Source organism: Phascolarctos cinereus, unplaced genomic scaffold, assembly GCF_003287225.1.
Source record: "Phascolarctos cinereus isolate Bilbo 61053 unplaced genomic scaffold, phaCin_HiC Scaffold_5;HRSCAF=322, whole genome shotgun sequence".
NCBI classification, from domain to species: Eukaryota; Metazoa; Chordata; class Mammalia; order Diprotodontia; family Phascolarctidae; genus Phascolarctos; species Phascolarctos cinereus.
Window position 1 is genome coordinate 385731348 of NW_027555958.1, and position 22191 is coordinate 385753538.

The window sequence follows — 22191 nt, forward strand, 5'->3', positions numbered from 1 at the left end:
AACTCACTGAAGGAAGGTGGGAGAAATGTCAACAGATGACAAGAGCAAGAAAAGGTGGCACAGTAAGATGTTGTGAAATTATAGGAGCACATGTTTATAAATAAAAGGGATTGTAAAAGACCCCCAGTTCAAACATTTTCAGTTGCAGAAAGTGAGGCCCAAAACAAGTTCAGAGATTTGCCCAAGATCATACAATGGTAGAGTTATCTCTCTGCCTACTGATATGTTTCTCTTCTTCCTTCAAGGCTCAGCTGACCTCTGCAGCTGAAAATAAACTTTCCTCTATAATTTCAGTAGCACTGTTCCAGTCACCCTGTTTGTCCTTTTTACATTTCACCTTGTAAATATATATTTGTGTACTTAATTATCTTATCCCATTAGATTAAGCAACTTCATGGCATCATCTTTGTGCCCCTAGCACAAAGCACACCACCCTGTACACAGTAGGCACTTAAACTGTTTGTTAAATGGAACTGAGTTCCTTAGAGAAAGTGATAGAACAAGGGGGGTCTGGAAATGGCAAGTGGTGTGAAAAATTATGTAAACTAGATTAACTAAAACTTCCTTCTAGGTTTACAGTTCTCTGATATAAAAAGGAGGAAAAGAGGCAAGAGCAATAAATATTGTAATATTCTAAATGTTCAGAGGTCACAATTCAGCTATTTCAACAATCCTGAACACAAACACACACAAGGAGATAAACCAGAGTTGTTTGAGTTTTTTCCCCCCACATTTTTCGTGTCATGGACCCCTCGGGCAATCTGGTAAAGCCTATGGACCCCCTTCTTGGAATGTTTTTAAACACATAATAATTATAACAACGACAACAACAGCAAAAAAAATTTACATAGCACTTACTATGTGCCAGGCATTGTGTTATTCCCTTTACAATTATCTCATTGAATCCTCAACAACAACTCAAGTGCTATTATTATCTCCATTTTACAGATGAAGAAACTGAGAGGTTAGGTGATTTGCCCAAGTTTACAAAGCCAATAAATGTCTGAGGCTGGATTTGAACTCAGATCTTCCTAATTCCAGGACCAGTGCTGTATCTACTGCGCTGCCTAGCTGCATAAAACAGCAAAATACATAGAGTTATAAAGAAACCACTTACACTGAAATACAGTTACTAAAATTTCAAAAACAACAAAAAAAGAAAGTTCATGAACCACAGCTTGAGAACTCCCAAAATTAAATAAAAAAGTTTTAGGACAGCATATAGTTGTCATAAAACCCATGGAATTTATGCCAAAAGAAAGGTAAAGTCACTATCAGGCTTACAGGTTGGTCAATTTTATCTGAAATACAGCAATAGATTAGAAGAAAAGACACATCAAAAATAGAGAAGTGACAGCTGACAGTAGGACAAGAAAGAGCTATATGTCAGCAGAAAAATCTGGTGCCATTTAATATAGAGATATAACCTTATATACCTCAATAACTCCACAAGGAGTTACTGTTGTAATTACAAAGTATAGCAAAGTAACTTCTCAGAGGGATGTTGATAATTTTTCAAGAAAGACAATTTATATGTAATCTCTTCCAGGAAGGAGTAACTTATTTTGGAAATATTTCTATCAAAATAGAATAATTTTTGGTATTTAAAGGGGAAAATTTCAGTTACCTGGAAAATCCATTTAGTGAAATAATTCATTCCTGAAAGATGTCAAATTGTTACTGTAATAACACTTCTTCAGAAAACATTAAAGGCAAAGAAAATGAACATAAATAGAAAACATTAAGAGCAGTTAGTTACCAGCCATTCTGGAAGCAAGAAACAATGCAAGAAATAACAGATATGAAGATTTAAATGAACTGATTTACTGACAAGCAGAAACAGAAAAAAACAACATACAATGATTAATGGAAATGGAAAAACAATAAAAAACTCAAGAAGCTTACATCCTATGACAATAAAAATTCTACAGATACTTGGGTCTTCTTCAGTATCACTACAATATTCTACTTTTAAAAAAATAAATTTGTACTATCTTTTCTCCTTACATCTTCTAAATTTCCCCCATGCTCCTTTGCTCCTTCCAGAGATTCATCCCTTTTAACAAAGATTTAAAAAAGAAAAAAAAAGGAAAGGAAAAAAAATCAGCAAAATTAATCAGTATAGAAACAAAATCTGGCATAAATGCAACAGTGCACTTATGTGGACCCCTTTATTTTGACAAAATAGTAGTGCCTTCTCATATCTCTTATTTGGAGCCAAGCTAGTTCTTTGTAACTCTGCAACATTCACTTCCATTGTTTTGTGGTTCTTTCCATTTACAGTGTTGAATTCATTGTGTATACTATGTTCACCTCACTCTGCATTAGTTTACATAAGTCTTTCCATGATTCTCTGTATTCATCAAATTTACCTCAACAGCACAGTAATATTATATTACATTCATGCATCACAATTTGTTTAGCCATTCCCTACTCAATGGACTCTACTTTGTTTCCAGTTATTTATTTGCTAAAACCAAAAGGCTGCTATGATATTTTGCTGTATATAGAGCCTTTTTAAAAAAAAAATCATCCTTTTGGGAATGCTTTGGTGTATATGCCAGGCAGCGGAATCTCTGGGTCAAAAGATATGAACATTTTAATCACCTTATTTTCATTATTACAAATTACTTTGTAGAAGGGTTGTACTAATCCATGTAACAATGCATTAATGTATCCATCTTTACACTATCCCTCCAACATTGACTCTTCCCACCTTTTGTGTGGGAATAGGTGTGAGGTAAATTCTTAGGTTGTTTGATTTATAGTTTTTAGTTACTGGAACAATATTTCACACAATTAATAGTTTACAACTCTTTTGAGAATTATTTGCTCATATCCTTTAACCACAACCAGGTTCTATTTTTAAGTTGCAGAACCTATTTTATAAAATTTGTTCAGAAAAGCAGGGCTATGGATGCAATAGGAGCAGCAGTGACATGTCATAGTGACTTTGCAGTCAAGACACAGTTTGAATCTCAGCTCCACTACTTAATACCTCTGTGAGCTGAGGCAGGTTATTCCACTCTTCTTCTGGGGTTTATATTTCTTTTATATATATAAAATCAAAGTGTTGTACTAGATGATTTATAAGGTTCCTTCCAGGCCTAAATACTATATTCAAGAATATTTGATCACAAGTAGAATCAAACTAAAATCTGAAGACATCTGAATTGATTCTCACTGGCATTCCATATTATATATTTTCTTTACCTGTCTTGGCCAACAAGTCAAGACAAAAAAAAGTACTGGATCTTTAAGTCATGTCATTCCTAACCATAAATTAAAGGTTCAAAGCTAATTTCTTTCAAAAATAAGTAAAAGCATCATTTATTAACCATTGGGATTTTGTGATCTATAAAACTTGGAGCACCTCCAATGTGAGAACTTCATAAACAATCCCTCACAAAAGTCATCTGATTTAAAAACCAAGGTGGTTGATTGGGTCTTCTAACTTTTTCTATAACTGGCAACTTAAAGTACTATGTTTTTCCTTCTAGTGCATTTATCACACCTTAAAGTATAGTTAAAGTACAGCTTTTTAATAACCCTTCACCCTTAACAAATAAGAGATACATCTTGATTTTACTTTAATGCAATTGTTATTGATACTTATTTAATGACTGATGGCTTTTGATATTATCATTGATGATTCTCTAACAATATTAACTAAAAAGTACATGTCAAACCATCAAGTCAGGTCAACAAGCATCTATTAACTTACAAAGTGCCAGATACTATACTAAGGGCTGCATATAGAAAGAAAGATAAAAAAAAAAACCTTGCCCTTGAGGAACTCACAGATTAATGGGGGAAAACATATGTAGGTTAAATTGGATGAAAGGAATAAATACTTACATAGTGCCTACTAAATGTCAAACACTGCTAAACTAAACAATCTGGAAAAGACTTCCTGCAGAAAGTGGGATTTTAGCTGAGAGCTGAAGGAAGCCAGGGAAGGCAGGAGGAAGAGCATTTAAAGCAAGAGGGACAACCAGTGAAAATGCACAGACTAGGGAGATGAAGTGTCTTGTGAGAGAACAGTGTCACCAGATTGTAGAGTATGTGGGAGGGGACTTAAGTACACAAAGAATTTATAATAGTATTAATGTGAAGTTACATTAACTTTGATATGACAAATAACATGTAATAATTTTCTAAGTCTATGGCTACAAAAAAGTTTTATTATAAATCTGAAAATAAACTGAGCCTCAGAAAGATTAAATAACTTAACTTACCCATAAACAACAAAACTATTAAGTATCAGAGACAGGATTCAAATCCATGTCTCCTGACTCCCAAGCCTAGTGTTCTTTCCACTATATGGGATGTCACAATGCTGATTTACGTGGTAATTTTCTACTAATTAGAGAAATCTAACCCTCATTCATTTGGAATAAAGAGTTAAATTAACAAGCTTACTATATTTGCAGGCATTTAGAAATTGGTTTTTAGTATACAAAAGAATTAGTTCAGGAGATTTTAAAAAATTTTTTGGACAAAATCTACGGTATCTGTTTAAAAGAACAATATAAAACCTTCTACAGTTTACATTATAATTTAATAGCTGAATCCAACTTTTCTCACTACTATTATGCCATTTATGGATAACTATTAAAAATCCTCCTAATTTTTAGGTACTTAAAATAACAATAAATTGTTCCAAAGGAAGTCAATAAGAATTACATGATAAGGCTGATAAAAGCTATGAAACACAGTTGGTAACTACTATAAATATTTTTTAAAGTAACTGAATACTTGGCTTTGCAATTTGTTGATTGTCCTTAGTTCTCAAAGAAGACCATGACATCAGGGAGGTGATGCCATGACATGCCATTAAAGTGGATTTTAAGTGAGGAAGGGCTGTGTAAAGTCACCAGCAGTTTATAAGCAAATTAAAGTAATACCATGAGTCATACATGAAATTAACACCCATAATTTCCTTCTCTTTAATCACATGTGAAAACATGAAGAAATAAGACTCTCATAATAAACCCAATATACAACTTCACCATAATTTAGCAATTTACCTCTGACATTCCCAAATTCAAGTAAACATTAATAAATATCAAGGATATGCATAAAGCATTATGATCAAGCTCTGGCCATTATCCTGAAACCTAGATGGAGACTGAACATCTTTAAGTTAGGAAAGCAGTTATAGTGGCGGCAATTAACCTCCATTCAAATGAAAGTATCATTTCTCTTTCTGAATATTTTATACTGTCCCTTAACAGTTTCTTTACAAAGGTAAATTTAACATGATACTAAATACGAAATGCATGGGATCGGAATACAAAAATAAATCAAAGTACTGGGTGTGTGGGTGTGCATGTATGCATTCTAATGGTACAGTCCTCTACCAATGTTCTATTTCCATACCTCATTTTACATAGAGGTGACTCTGGAAATCAAAGGCTTTTGCCAGTGAATGAATGACTTCCTTCAAATCTCAGCTAAAATCCTTCTGTAAGAAGCCTTTTCCCACTCCCTTAATGCTAGTGCTTTCCCTTTGAGATTACCTCCGATTTAGCAACACACACACACACACACCCTCTTTCTACATACATGGCTATATCCACATATGAGGCAGCTACGTGATGCAGTAGATAGGGCTGGACTCAAGAAGATCTGAGTTCAAATCCCATCTCAAACACTTATTAGCTGTGTGACCCTGGGCAAATCAACTAACCCCTGTTTGCCTCAGTCTCATCATCTATAAAATGTGGATAATAATAATATATACCTCTCAGTGCTGTTGTGAGAACCAAATGTGAAAATAATTATAAGTGCTTAGCACAGTGCCTGGTACGTCATAAGCATTATATAAATGTTGGCTATTATCATATATATATATTCAGATATCTACATCTATCTCTTTTATTTGTACATAGTTATCTGCATGTTGTCTCTATCAGACTGTGAGCTCCTTGAGGGCAGGGACTGTTTCTCCTTTCCCTAGTCCTTAGAACAGTGCCTACCACACAGCAATGCTTAATAAATGCTTATTGACTGAGAAAGCCTACTATGTCTTAAGGCAGCATGGAGCAAGAGACAAAAAGCCAGACATGGCTGGCCTTTGAGGTCCTTTCTAGCTCTCTATCTATGATCCTATTAGTCAGGAAGAGGCCTCTCTCTTCAAATCCTGACTCTGATATTAACTAGCTATATGACAATGGAAAAAAAATCACTTTAAGAACTCTGAGCCTTGGTTTCCTCATCTACTAGATGGGGATAAAAATATCTGTACTGCCAATTCACAAAGATTCTGTGACAGTCAAATGAGATCACAGGATCACAGATTTAGAGCTGCAGGGGATTTTGGAGATCTTCAATGCCTTCATTGCATAGAGAAAGAAATGAAACACAGAGGAGTTATTTGCTCAAGATCACAGAGGTGGTTAGTGCCAGAGCCAAGAATCAAGTCCAGATTCTCTGATCAAAGAGTCAGAACTAAAACCAGAGCCACAGACAAGACAGAACTATATATAGGAAGAGTACTTTGCCAACTTTATGTTGCCCTGTAAATGTCAATTTGGGGCACCTAGGCAGCAGAGTAGATAGAGCATCAGGCCAGAAATCAAGAAGACCTGAGTTCAAATTCAACCTCATATAGCTGCATGACCCTGGGAAAGTCACTCAACCCTGTTTGCCTCTGTTTCCTAATCTGTAAAATGGGCTGGTGAAAGAAATGGTAAACCATTTCAGTATTTTTGCCAATAAAAGAGCATGACAGTGATGATGATCCTACAAAGAAGATTGAGAAGCAACAATTAAACAGCAGGGCCAGGAGAGCAGTGTCATGAAGGTCAAGGGAAAGGAGGGAATATCGAAGAGGGAGTCAAAAGGGTTTAAAGTTGAAAAGGCTCAAGAAGAAGAGAAGAGAAAAGGCAAATGGACTTAGCAATTAAGAGGTTGTTGGTAACCTTGGAGACAGCAGTGGCCCAAGTACTGACAATTTTTACAATCTTTCCATTTAATTATGACCTTGTTTAAAAAAAAAAGATGAAATGTTGTATAAGATAATATTTCTTAAAAACTTAATTAGGGAATAATATATAAACTATCTAAAGCATTTTCCTGATTGACTAGTTTAATAACTGACTCAAAAAAGGAAGGAAAATTAGTGTGGCATGACCTGGTGTTGATGAATAAGAGAAGCAGCAGCACAACGCACAGAACCCTGGACCTGGGGTCAGGAAGATAGGAGTTGCAATCTAACCTTAGACATTAGCTATGTGACTCTGGCCACTTCACTTAACCTCTACTTCAGTCTCCTTATCTGTAAAATGAGGATAATAATAATGATAGCACTTACAAAGATTTTTGTGAAGATAAAATGAAATAATATTTGAAAGCATTTTCCAAGTCTTAAAGTACCATATTAAATACGGGCTGTTCTTTTTCTTATTGATACTATGAAGCTATGTTGACTTTTTTTTAAATAATACTACATAAATAATCTACATAGTTTTCCCTAACTATTTAAAACCATAATGATCTTTTTTCTTTGAACACCATGCAGTTTTCTACTTCATTTTAATGGTTTCAAATGGTTTATCCAACTCATAAGGGCAGAAACAACCCAAACTTTTTTTTGGAGGAGGGAAGGGTAGATTGTTTGTCCCCAGTACACAATACAATAGAAACACAGCATGTACTTGTTTATTGACAAACTTTTTGTAAGATGAAAAATCATTCCTTAATTTAGCTTAGATGAAGCTGCACTTTCTATTTCCAAAGATTTCTAATGATCTCATAGACTGCTCTAGGAGCTTGTGTCAGGACTACTAGAGTTCAGAATAATCTGAGGTCAATATGGAATGCTGTTATCACCTTTGATATTACTATATCAAAGAGAAGGATACTTGCTGAACTGTTTGCCTTGGGTTGAAAAGGATGAAACAAAAAAAGGGGGAAATGGGGAATAATAGGAAGTTAAAAATCAAGATGAGAAAGGAGAGTACCCTACTTTCTTTGAATCATTCAAGTCAAGTCACTTAGCCCAGAAGAACTACATTCTAGGGTACTGAAATAAATGGCAGATGTGATTGTTAAACTATACTCAAAGATGGTTGAAAGATCATGCATCTGTCAGAATGATATAAATTGATGCAGAGTGAAATGTTGAACTAGGAAAACAATATAATTAAAGACTATAACATAAAAATGGAAACAGCAACAAAAAATACAACTGAATGCTGTATAATTATAACAATAAAGCTTGGCACCAAAAAAGAGACAAGAAAAAATGCATTTTACTACCTTCTTTTTTATTTTTAAAAATTATTTATTTTTAGCATTTTTTTTAATTTCGAGTTCTGAATTCTCCCTAGACGCTCTTCCATTCACTGAGAAGACAAGAAATACGTCAATTATACACATGGAATCAGGCAAAACATATTTCATATTAGTCACATTGGAAAAAGATTAAGAAAAATAAAGAAAGTGATAAGATTACACTTCAATTTGCACTCAGTGATCATCAACTCTCTCTCTGGAAGTGAACAGCATTTTTTCTCATGCGTCCTTTGGAATTGTCTTGGATCATTGTATTGATCATAGTAGCTAACTCTTTCACAGTTGATCATCATTATAATATTGCTGTTACTGCGTAATGATCTCCTGGTTCTGCTCATTTTACTTTGCATCAGTTCACATAGGTCTTCCCATGTTTTTCTGAAACCATCTCCCTCGTCATTTTCTTCTAGCACAATAGTATTCCCACACAATCATATGTCACAAATTGTTCAACCATTCCCCAGTTGATGGACATTTCCTCAATTTCCAATTCTTTGTCACCAATAAAAGAGTTGCTATAAGTATTTTTGTACATATAAGTCTTTTTCCTTTTTTCTTTGATCTCTTTGATAGGGGAACTATAAGTGTGAAACACTGCATGTATAGTCAGTGATGTGCCAGTTAGTTTTGATGAACTTTTTTCTCCTCTTTTTAAAAATTCTTTATTCTAAGTTATAGTTTGATGGATAGGAAAGTGAGAAGAGCATCTAGAAATTAAGGAAATGTAAAAACAAAAGCTGTATGACCCTGAGCAAGTTTCTTAATCTTCTGTACCCCATTTTTCTCATCTGCAAAACGGGAGTTTGGACTCAAAAACGTGTAAAGTGACTTCCAGCTCTGATTTTACAATCCTTGACCATTTTCCAAAGAACTTTAGCCAATGTAAAACAGTCACTATAGCAAAGAAGAAAATAGAAAAGAAATTGCCTTACTAAGAAATTATCTAACATCTTAAGTAGAAAGACCTTACAGGCAAGGGCAACATTGGCATGGAGTACATACATGCTTATTCAGAAAATAAAGGAGGAGAATAAGAGGCCTCACAAAGTAAACAAAGCACATAAGAAGAAAACTAATCTATGCTGGGCTTGGATTTCAATCCAATTATGCCATATGATTTCCAGAGCATCTGTAATGAAACTGGGAGGAAGACAGTCAAGCATTCTTTATAAGGCACTCACAATGTGTTCTGGGCATTAAAAAAAAATTAAACATATAAAAATATAAGGCATGGTAATAGATCTATCAACATCACATTAAGACCCAAAGGCTTCATTATTCAATGTGCTATGTGAAGGAAAATAAAAGAAAAAGGAAAATAAGGTCAAGAAAAGTAGAAAGACTTAAGGACACAGAAAAGAAATCTACATTGCAGTCAACACAATATAGAAAGCATACGTCTCATGAAATATTCTTATATTTCAAAGAGGGAATATATTCCCAAAAGAAAATATTTTAGTGCTATTATCCCAAGAAAATATCAGTGAGTTCATATACATATGACTGTTTTGTTACTTTTATTAAATAATCATGAATGATAACTAACATTGATAATGGTAATGCTTTAAGTTTTGTAAAAGTGTTTTCTAAATATTATCTCATTTTATCATTATAACAACACTGGGAGATAGGTGCTATTATTATTCCCACTTTACAGCACCTGTAGCAGGCCAAGGTTAAGTGATCTGCTCAGAATCACACAGCAAGTTTCAAGTTAGCAGGATTTGAACTCAGGTCTTCCTGACTCCAAGTCTAACACTCCATCTACTATACCACCTAGCTCCCTCAATAGAAAGAAATATTGAGGCTTTCACAATTTATTTTCCGCATTTGATAACAGGTTTATAACTATACAATTGGCTATAAATTAGAAAAAAATACTATATATGAGTTCACTGTAGCCACTGACTCAGAAGAACAATACACAGCCATGAAGACTCTCCTCAAAGATCAAATCATAAAATATGATCATATAGCAAAGGCAATCACAGCAGCAGTTTCACACAGAAAACCCATAAAGACTGACATCAGTGAGGCATTAAAGAGGAAAACATATTTACTGAAGATAAACTAGCTACCCAAAAGATACATAGCCTAAGGTCAGTCAGTCAACATTTAAGTGCTTATGATGTGATAGGCCCTCTGCCAAGTACACCTCCCTGTCCTTAAGGAGCTCATACTCTAAAGTAATAAGCAATGTTTGAAAAAAATAGATAATACATACATACATGCAAGATATCTGTACTATAAATGGAAGATAATCTCAGAGGTAAGGCACTAACAGCCAGGTGAACTGGGTAAGACCTCCCAAAGAAGGCACGATTTACACTGAGTATTAAAACTAGGAAGCAGAGGTGAGAGGAAGAATATTGGAGGCATAGGGGATAGCCAGTGCAAAGGCACAGAGTTGGAGACAGAGTATTCTGTGTGAGAAACAGCAAGTAGGCTAGTGTCACTGGATCATGGTCTACATGGAAATGAGTGAAGTATAAGACTAGAAGGGTAGGAAGCACTCAGGGTTTTAAATGCCAAAGAGGATTTTATATTTGATCTCGGAGGCAACAGGCATACAATTTGTTGAGTTTATTGAGTAGAAAAGTCACAGGGTCAGATCTATGCATTAGGAATATCACTTTGCAGCTCAGCAGAGAAGGACTAAAGCTGGGGAAGATTTAAGAGAGAGAGAGAGAGAGACCAACCAGGATGTAATTTCAATAGTTCAGGCAAGAGGTGGTAAATACCATTCTCTAAGGTGGTAGATGAGTGAGTGGAGATAAGAGGATATATGTTAGAAACACCGTGAAGGTAGAAATGTCATGATTTGAGAATGGATTGGGAATGTGCACTGAGTTAAAGTCAGGTGAAGACAATGCTACCAAGGTTGAGATCCTAGGTCAAGGATCAGTAAAATACAGCTCATGGTCATATCTGACCTGCTGCCTCTTTTTGTATGGCCTGCGAGCTAAGAATGATTTCTGCCTGCTTTTGTATAGCCTGCAAGCTAAAGAAGGTTTGTACATTTTTATTACATTTATTTGTTTTAACCTTAAGAGTATTTTTTTTTCTCATCACATGTAAAGACAGTTTTCAACATTCACCTTTGTAAGATTCTAAGCTCCAAATTTTTCTCCTTTCCTTCCCAGGACAGCAAGCAATCTGATTCAGGTTACAGTGTTACATGCTAAACATATTTTAACATTAGCCATGTTGTTAAAGAAGAAACAGAACAAAAGTGAAAATAGTATGCTTCAATCTGCATTCAGACTCCATAGTTCTTTCTCTGGATGTGGTCAGCATTTTCCATCACGAGTCCCTTGGAATTTTCTTGGATCACTATTTCTGAGAAGAGCTAAGTCAATCACAGTGGATCATCTCACAATGTTGCTGTTACTGTGTACAAGGTTCTCTTGGTTCTGCTCACTTCACTCAGCATCAGTTCATTTATGTCTTTCGATGTTTTCCTGAAATCCTCCTGCTCATCATTTCTTATAGAACAATAGTATTCCTTTACATTCATACCACAACTTGCTCAGCCATTCCCCAATTAATGGGCATCCCCTCAATTTCCAACTCTTTGCCACTACAAAAAGAGCTACTATAAATATTTTTGTACATGTGGGTCTTTTCCCCTTTTTTATGATCTCTTTGGGACACAGACCTAGTAGTGGTATTGCTGGATCAAAGGGTATACAGAGTTTGTTTGTCCTTTGGGCATAGTTTCAAATTACTCTTCAGAATGGTTGGATCAGTTTACAACTCCACCAACAATACATTAGTGTTCCAATTTTCCCACATCTCCAATGTTTATCATTTTCCTTTTCTGTCAAATTATCCAATCTGATAGATGTGAGGTGGTACCTCAGAGTTGTTTTAATTTGCATTTCTCTAATCAGTAGTTAGACCATTTTTTCATATGACCACTTGTAGCTTTAATTTCTTCAATGGAAAACTGTCTGTTCATATCCTTTGAGCATTTATCAATTGGGGAATGACTTGTAGTCTATAAATTTGATTCAGTTCTCCATATATTTTAGAAATGAGGCCTTTATCAGAAACATTTGCTATAAAAATTGTTTTCCAGCTTTCTCTTTTCCTTCTAATCCGGGCTGCATTGGTTTTGTTCATGCAAAACCTTTTTAATTTAATGTGACCAAAATTATCCATTTGCATTTCTTATTACATTTATTTTAAAATGTACAAATCATCCTTAGCTTGAAAACTACACAAAAATAGATGGGTGAGCAGCATTTGGCCCAAAAGTCATAGTTTACTAACCCCTAGCTTAGGTAACTAAGAGGATGGTAGTGCTTTCAACAGTATTAGCAAAATTAGGAAGAAGGGAAGAGTTTTGGGAAAAGATAATGAGCTTTTAGAAGCAAAGTGAGATACCCATCAAGTGGAGAATGACTGAACAAGCTGTGATATATGAATATAAAGGAATATTATCATGTTACAAGAAATGAGGAAAGAGACAAGTTAAAGAAATCCTGGATAAAATGAAACAATTCATAGTGAAGTGAGCAGAATCAGTGGAACAATTTATACAAGGTCATGACACCTTAATGCTTAAGAATGTGATGACCAACCAGGTCTCCAGAAGACCTACGATGAAACACATTACCCATCTCGTGACACAGATGGATTCAAGGTACATAAAAAGATCCACAGTTTTGATAGGACTACTGTATGGATTTTTCATGACTATAATTATTTGTTACAAAGGGTTTTTTTTTAATTTTTTCTCCCAGTTTTTGATCAGAGGAGGGAGTTAAGGAATGAGGGAGGATTGGCAAAAGTGATATCAAAGAAAAGCAGGTCACTGAAATGTTTGGTTTTTTTCCCTAATTTCATAAAAAACAAAATTCAGAGGGGAGCAGAGATTGGCAGGACAATTTTGAGAGTAACATGGAATTTATCATCTACTTTTTAAAACAAACAGAATCTCCAACAGAGCTGCAGATTCAGTTTTACAGAAGTCCTTTGTTGTGTTTTGCTAAGTACATAGAAGCACTCTTTTCTTTGACATTTAAGTTTAGAACTTTTTTAAAAGAAAGCTAATGAGTTCTGTTTTAGAAATGCTGAGTTTGAAATGCCTATGGGTCATCCAATTCAAGATGTCCTACAGGCAGCTGGTGATTAGGTACTGGAGTCCAGGGGAGAGAGTAAGCCTTGATTTAAATATACATACGTCTGTGTGTATATCTAAAAATATGTACATACATATGTGTATATATATTTTAGATGTATATCTAGGAATCATATGCAAAAAGAAAATAACTGAGCACACAGGAATTAATGAGATCACAGAGTAAGATAGGAGACAAGGAAAAGCAGAAAAGAGTGGAGAAGTAGGCTTGGGAACACTCACGGTTAGCTGCATGACCTGGATAAAGATCCATCAAAGGACACTGAGAAGGAGCTTTAGACAGGTAAGAGGAGAACCTGAAGAGATTAATGTCATGAAAACATGGAGAGGAGTTAACATCCAAGAGAAGTTGCCAAACAATATTGTCCAGCGCAGCAAACAGATTAAGAAGGATGAGGATTAAGACAAAGTCACTAAATTTAGCAATTAAGAGAGCACTAATAACTCTGGTAAGCAGTTTCAGTTGAATGGTGAAACTGGAACCTACACTGCAGTACAGAGAGTGAGAATATAGGAACCGAGGCACCTGATAGACAGTTTACTCAAGGCATTCAGCAAAGAGGTCGAGGAGAGAGAGATAAAGAATGACAGAAACAAGTCAGAGATTTTTTTTTTAAAGAGGTGAGGGAAACATGGAGTATGTCTGTAGGCAGCAGAGAAGGAGCCAGTAGACAGAGAGAGACTGAAGTTGAAAGTAGAAAACACAGTGGGGGCAATCTGCTGCAAAAGACAGAAGTTGGGACTGATGGCGTATGTAGAGCAGTTTGCCTTGGCAAGGAAAATGGACACCTCTTCATGTAAGATGGAGTAAAAGAGACAGCGAGGGAAGAAGTCCTAGTAATACGAAATGAGAAGGAGGGTAAAAGTAGTTCTTGATGAACGGCCTCAATTTTTTTAAAGCAAAGTATAAAGAGAGGACCTCAGCTGAAAGGGGAGGGAATGGATACCACAGGAAACTTGATGTAGAATGAAAAGGTGCTATTGTAAGTTGGATGGCAAATCAATTATAGAAGTATTATAAGATTTCCTTGTTTCAGTGAGAGACCAGTTGAGATTACATAACATAAATTTGTAGTAAAATGTTCTTATTGATTGATGATATCATCAAAATTGCATCAAACCCTATAATATTATATTGAAATTCTCATTAATGTCAGAGATTAATCATCCACCCTTGAAAAACAAATTGGATTTTTTTAAATGGCCCTTATCTTTAGATTAGACTGCGGCATTCAGCTGGTTGAGAAGTCCATCAAATTGGGGGGGGGGGTATGTGTGTGTGTGTGTGTGTGTGTGTGGTGTGTGTGTGTGTGTTGTATTGCATATGACTAATAAATTAGGTCCAAGAATTGAGGAAATGACACTTGAAAAACTGTGAGGTGATTTCAATGAACCCAAAGAGCTTGCTTAAACTAAAGCCCATATTCTTAACAGCCATATTTTCCTAATATCATTATGTGGCCCCCAAATCATGGCACAATGCAATCTCAGAAGAGGAGGGGAACAAGTGTTTATGAAGTGTCTACTATGTGCCAGGCATTGTGCTAAGTGCTTTACAGATAACTCATGTGAGATGAGATTAGTTGAAATGATAACTTAAAAAGGCCATTAATGGAAATGTACAGAATAAGTTCAACTGCTACCTGTTGCCAATTAAGATTTAAATAGAAGAAACAATGTAAATGACATGAGGATATACATGACCAAGAAAAGACTAGAATAATCACGATGAGAATGACAAATGATAGTCAGCCAAGGTAATACCTTAATGCCCTGAGAGACAAGAAGAATGAGAAGTTGGCTTCCAATATATCAATAAATCCTTAGTGGAAGATTTATTTAGGAAAAAAAAACATGCACAGGAACAATAAAGCAAGAGAAGGCATGAAGTGGCTGCACTCTATATCAAGGGCAACAGTATTCATACTAAAGAAACTGGTGTTCTATCAAGGTATCACTATGCCATTCATATTTTTTAAACATTCCAAATTAAATAGTAATGTGATCCTTTCTGAGAAAATAAGACTCCCAACCATTCCAAAAAACCTAGATTTTAATTATCTTTAAATTTTAATTTTTATTCTGAATTTACCAACCATCAAAACAACTGGGCATTTGCATATACACAGTAAAACGGAAAAAAGGACTACACATGAAACTGAAGGTTTATTATGTACAACTTGCTTTTTTAAAGTATATATTAAATTCAACCCAGAGCTTTCAAAGTTTGTATTTTGATTCTTATTCACATGTAATAACTTTATATTAATCTGTAAAAATGTTCTTACCTGCACCTTTTTTAAAGCCACTGGTACTGCATCCAAGAGACAGGCTGCTCTGTAAACTTCACTGAACTGTCCACGGCCAATTTTCTTTTCTATTCGAAAGTTGGCTAATGTATTATAGCCCATATCAGGCCGTAAGGCCTTCTGTAATTTAAAAAAAAAGTGGAAAAAAGTTTTAGACCATACAATACATAAAAGGAAAACTCAATGATATAGCTCACATAACATATAATCGAAGTGATATATCCTGATTCAAAGGATATAAAACAATTCTATCCCATATAACATTGACAATTTATAGGTTATCCACTCCAATATTCTATCAAATGCAGGAATTCCCTCTATGAGATCCTTGATATATTATCATCAAGCTCCTACATGAATATCTCTAGTGACAGAGTTGATTACTTGCACGAGGAAAGCCCTATTTCATCTTTGATAGTTCTACTGGATATTTTGTCCTTATATTCAAATACTCAAACATCTCTAATCTCACTGATTCAAAAGTTCCCTTCAAATATGCTGATCGTTACTCATCCATGCCTACCCATTCTATGCATCTCTTGTCCATATTTTCCAAAAAGTCTGATGCAGGTTAACTCGAGATTCTGTAGGCTTTCTTTACTTTCCTCCCAATATCACCAGGGCACAAGTAGAACACTCTGGTTGCCCACCCATCATTCATTGTTTTTGTCACATGACCAACCCATCTTTTCCTGAAATAAAATTATTTGATAATTTCCTTTACATCTATCCTTCTTTGAAGTTCCTTTTGCTTATCTGTTATAGCTAATCACCCCGAGACCTACTCCATTGCCATCTGTATGACAGAGTTTTTCTGAGGCAGTAGTGTTCTATGTCTTATTTCCATATAGCAACACCAGTAAACCTAGTTACTTACTGTTGAAAAGATGACTCTTTGTTTTCTTAGGAAGTTTGGCATCAGTAAAAGATTTGTAATTTCCTCAAAACAACCTAGTCTATTTTCCTTTTCAACTCTGGACCTAACTGTCCATCTGTTCTGTCTGTCCCAAATATATACCCTGTTGGAAAATCTCTATGGGATGCCTATCCAAACACATTTTGAAATCTAGACTATTAATCACAAACTTAATTTTTCTGGTGCAGATGGGCCGGTCAAATTCTTTAAGTGATTACAGATCTCTTCAATAATAATAATAATGGTAATAGCTAATAATAGTTAGCATTTATATAACACCCACTAAGTGCCAGGCACCGTGCTAAGTGCTTTAGAAATATTTGCTCAGTTGATCCTCACAACAACCCTGGATGGCAGGCACTATTATTATCTCCACATTGCAGATGAGGAAAATGAGGCCAGTAGATGTTAAGGGATTTGTCCAGGGTCACACAGCTAGAAAGTGTCTGAGGCTAGATTTAAACTAAGGTCCTCCTGACTCTAGTCCCAGTACTCTATCCACTTTGCCACTCACTTGCCCCAAAGAAGCTCTGCAGTATCTTGGGGCTTGATATAATCTGCCATGTCATTATCTAAAAAACAGAAGCATCTGGAGGATCTCACCATTTACAGAGAATCCTTTCTTGACCTAGACTCTGCACTGTATCTCTGCCAAGTGTTGAATATCTTTAGTGAGTAAATAGCTCCCTGTTTTTAGGGGCAGCTAGGTGGCACAGTGCGTAGTGGCACCAGCCCTAGAGTCAGGAGGACCTGAGTTCAAATCCAGCCTCAGATACTTATTAGCTGTGTGACCATGAACAAGTAACTTAACTCTGTTTGCCTCAGTTTCCTCTTCTGGAGAAGGAAATGGCAAACCACTCTCATATCTCTGTCAAGATAACCCCAAATGGAGTCACAAAGAGTCAAAAACTACTCTAAACAACTGAACAAGTGCACTGTTTTATATCCCACCTGATGCTTATCAGAGGATCAATGAACAGACTTAATTCTATTATTAGATATTCCAAAGAATTTTGAAGCTTTTAATTATGGAAAGGAGAACTATATGGTAGAAGAGCCTGTAAGGAAGTATTTTGTTCCAATTCAAAAACTTTTTCCTAATCAATAAAAAAAAAATCATAAAGGGACCTTATTTTTTCTACATCTTTCAATTAATTATGAGATGGTAAAGTTGTGGTCTACTACTGAATAATCTTTATAAAACCTTGCTTATATCTTCCAAAACTCATATATATTTGGTCAAATCTGGCTGTTTTTCCTGTCTTTGTTTTCTCTAATTACATTCACATCTCCTCTATAAGCATCTTAGGAACTGTGATGTCAAAATTGAAGTGTTGTGATTCTGCTATCCCTGATGGAGAAAATATATGAGGTAGTTTTTACAAATATTTTCCATTTTTTCTCCATTTTTTGTAGTCCTCTTTCCATTTTCACCCTTGCATGCCCCTGGAATGACTTTGATTAGCTGGATAACTTCAATTCAATTCAATAAACATTTATGAAGAGACTACTATGTGCTAAGCATCAGGGATAAAAAAAGCCAAAAGACACTCCCTGCCTTCAAGGAGCTTACAATCTAATAGGGGAAAACAACACATAAACAAATATATACAAAGAAGATATATAGGGGATTAAAAGGAATAATTAACAGAGGGAAGGCACTGGAATTAAAGAGGGATTTGGGGAAGGCTTCCTGTAGGAGATGGGATTTTGGTTAGGCCTTAATGGAAGCCAGAGAGGTCAGTAGTCAGAATGGAAAAGGAAGAGAATTCTAGGTACTGGGGACAGCCAGAGAAAATGCCTGTGGCTGAGATAAAGCATCTTGTTCATGGAATAGCCAGGAGGTCAGTGTCACAGAACCATAAAGTATGTTGGAAAGGTGTAAACAACAGGCCTGGACTCAGGAAGATCTGAGTTCAAATCTGCCCTTAGACATTAGCCGCATAACCCTACGCAAGTCACTTAGCCCCTATTTGCCTCAGTTCCTCATCTGTAAAAAAATGGGGACACAATGGAGAAGGAAATGCCAAAACACTCCAGTATCTTCTACAAGAAAACCACACAGATAATGTTCATGAAGTTATGTAGAGTCTTACACAACTGAATGACTGAATGATAACAGCAACAACAAAAAAGGTGTAAGACAGGAAGGGACAGGTTATGAAGGGCTTTGAATGCCAAACAAAGCATTGTGAATTTGCTCCAGGAGGCAACTGGAAGTCACTGAAGTTTATAGATAGGAGAGTGACATGATTAGACTGGCATTTTATGAAAATCACTTTAGTGGCTAAATGGAGAATGGATTGGAGTGAAGAAGAGACTTGAGACAGGCAGCCCCACGTACAGGCTGTTGTAGTGCTAGTCTTGGTAAAGTTTGGAAATGGGTGCTCAAGTATGAGAGATAGTGAGGTATCCTGGATGACTCCAAGGTTGTGAGCCTGAGGGACTAGGAAAGGTAAAGATAATAAGTTCTGTTTTGAATATACTGAATTTCAGATGTCTACCAGACATCCAGTTCAAGATATCAGAAAAGCAGTTGGAGATGTGAGACCTGAGGCCAGCGGAGAGATTGAGGAAGAAAAGGTAGGTTTGAGAATCATCAACATAAAAATGGTAATTACATTCATGGGAGCTGATGAGATCACCAACTACAGAATGAAAACAGAAGAGGATGCAGGACAGAACCAGTTACAGATCCTGACTGGAGGTAGAGATCAAGCAAAGAAATAGTCAGATAGGTATAAGGAAAACCAGGAGAAAGTAGTTTTCCAAAAACCTAGATAAAAGAGAGTTATCAAGGAAGAGAAAGTGATCAAGAACATTGAAGGCTGCAGAGGTCAAGAAGAATAAGGACTGAAAAAAAGCCATTGAATTTGGCAACTAAGAGATCTGCAATTTCAGTGAAATGATAAGGTTGAAAGCCATAGTTTAAGGGGTTAAAAAGAGAGTGAAAGTAAAGAAAGTAAAGGCTCTATTGTAGCTGTCCTTTTCAAGGAGTTCAGCCACAAAAGGACAGAAGATAACCAGAATAACAACTAGCACAGATGGAAAGACCAAGTGAGGTTTGTTTCTTTTTTCTTCCCCAGGATGGGTAAGAAATGAGCATGTTTGTAGGCAGCAGGAAAGGAGCCAGAAGAGAGAGATTAAAAATAAGTGACAGATAAGGATGATAAAGGAGGCAGTCTGTTGGAGGACACAGGATAGAATGGAATCACTTGTGCTGGTAGAAAAGAGGTTAACCTTGGTAAAGAGTAAGGCCCCCACTCACATGAGACACTGGTGAAGGAAAAAAATAGTGGTAGAAGTCACTGGAGATGAGGAGAGTTTAAGAGGGAGTTCATGGTAAATTTTTTCTGTAGACTATGAGGCAAGGTTCTCAGCTGAGAGAGTGAGGGGAGAGTGAATCGTGGCAAGTTTGAGGATTAATCATAAGGCTCAGAAGATCCATTATGAAGAGTGGTATAGTGAGTTGATATGGGAGATAGCGTAGGATTGCCTAGCAGCAGTGAGGGCCCAGTTGAGGTTGTGTAACAAATTTACAAGGGACCCAGTCAGAAGAGATGCATGATTTTCTCCACCTTTGTTCGACAGCACATGTGTAGGCAATGAATGGTGGGAGTGACTCAAGGCTGAGGCTTGACTTGGCAAAATTGGCAATATAAGGCAGTAGGGATTCAAGCGAGGAGGACAGTATAGAGTTAAATTGGTTCACCAAGTTGTCATTTTCTTTGCACTTGCTCTATCCTCTGCTTTATGAGATGATACTGCTCATAACCATCGTTCATCCTTGTTTGAATATAAGCTTAACTTCTGTTTGTCTTAATTTCCTCAACTGTAAAATGGGAATAATAATAGCATCTATTTCCCAGGGTAGGAGACAATAGTTATAAAACTATGTGCAAACCTTAAAGTACCATATAAACATGTAGTAGGAATAGGAGTAGAAGTAATAGTAAAAAGTGTTTCATTCTTTGTATTTATATACCCTGTATCTAGTATAGCACACCTAGCACATAGTAAGTGCTTAAGCCTTTAGCTTCTCGGTTGATTCTTTGAAAGATTTTACAGTTGAGCTTACAGTTTAACATCCAATATTGTCTTTGACAGCTATCTCCAACTATCTGACAAGTGAGATGTTTCTGACTAAAGTGCTCTTTGAGCTCTTTTGGCCTCTTTAACATCACAATTAACTCTCATTATTTTAATTTCTGGATGAATTTATTAGAGTCAGTATTAATGTCATTTTTATCCATTTAATATTTTTTATTTTCAATAACTTACTGAACAGCCCAGGCTCAAATCTTTTTAAGTGTATGTCGTATCTTTTTTCTCACTCATGTTCTTTTTTCTTGTTTTTCCACGAATTCTGGGCTGCTATGATGATCTGACTATCTACCAGCAGTTGATGTATGGATAAGTCTCATGTCAATAAACTAAAATGTAATTAGTTTCATTCTGGGAGGTATTGCTTGGCACTTGCCATATCCAGTGCCTACCAATTCTTTTTTTGACCAAAAAAAAGTATTTATGATACAGAGCCATAAGTCTTCAGCTTTTCCAATTTTTCTTTTCCCATCATTGCATTTAAATCATCAACTATAAGAGCATATGCTGTGAGTATTGTCAAGTTCTTCACAGACATTCTATACTACTTTATACTCAGCAACCAAAGTTAGTTCATAAGTGCAATTATTTTCATGTTAGTCTTCTTTTGCAAATGCTTATCTTTAGTAATGTTATATGTACAATTCTTCTTCATATTTTATTGACATCTGCTTCCCTATACTCTCTACTCATTAGTCCTATGTCTACAGTATGGAAGTACAATACATAATTCCATTCCTCTTCAACATGGAGTATCCCTCTAATCTTCTCATTCACAGCATGAACACCCCAAGTTTTTTTTTCAACTATTACATATATTATCTGATTTCCAAATCTTTAATTATCCCAATCACAATCTTCTGGATATGGTCAATTTTTGCAGTGTCTTTCCTAAAATGTCACACTGAGGACTAAGCCCAATATAAAAGATGTTATATGATCAGTGCATAGAATATTTGGACTTTTTCTTCTCTTGATCTGGACATTAACTCTCAACTAATATAACCTATGGTTGCATTTATTTCATTAGCAACCATGTTGCAGTACTGGCCCAGATTAAGTTTATAGTCAACTGAAAATTCCCAGGTCTTTTATCACATTCTAAGCTGAATTTGATGGCTCCCCTAGACTAAACTTATGGAGATGCAATTTTAAAATGAAGTGTAACAGCTTATATCTGTCCTCATTAAATCATGTCTTTTAAGTCTGTGCCTATTGTTCCCATCTTAATAAAATACTCAGGGGGAAGGGGAGAGATCCAATACAAATATCAAGAATATTAGTCAAAAGTAATTATTATTCATTATTTATGTAATGGTTTTCTTCCTTTGAGAGTTCAAAGTATAGGAAAACAATAAAATCTTTTTCTTTGAAAATGAATGTAAGCACAGAAAAAAATCTGAAAAATGTAACTA

At 35.6% G+C, this 22191-nt stretch overlaps 1 protein-coding gene across 6 annotated transcripts in view; it reads right to left on the reverse strand.

Annotated features, from left to right (window-relative positions):
* Window positions 1–22191, reverse strand: part of NEK7 (NIMA related kinase 7) — a 200627-nt gene that overhangs the window by 91322 nt on the left and 87114 nt on the right. For all 6 annotated transcript variants that reach the window (XM_020971723.2, XM_020971721.2, XM_020971725.2 and 3 more), the window contains one exon: window positions 15736–15876. In XM_020971723.2, coding sequence (XP_020827382.1) covers window positions 15736–15876 — 141 coding nt within the window. The remainder of the gene's footprint in view (window positions 1–15735; window positions 15877–22191) is intronic.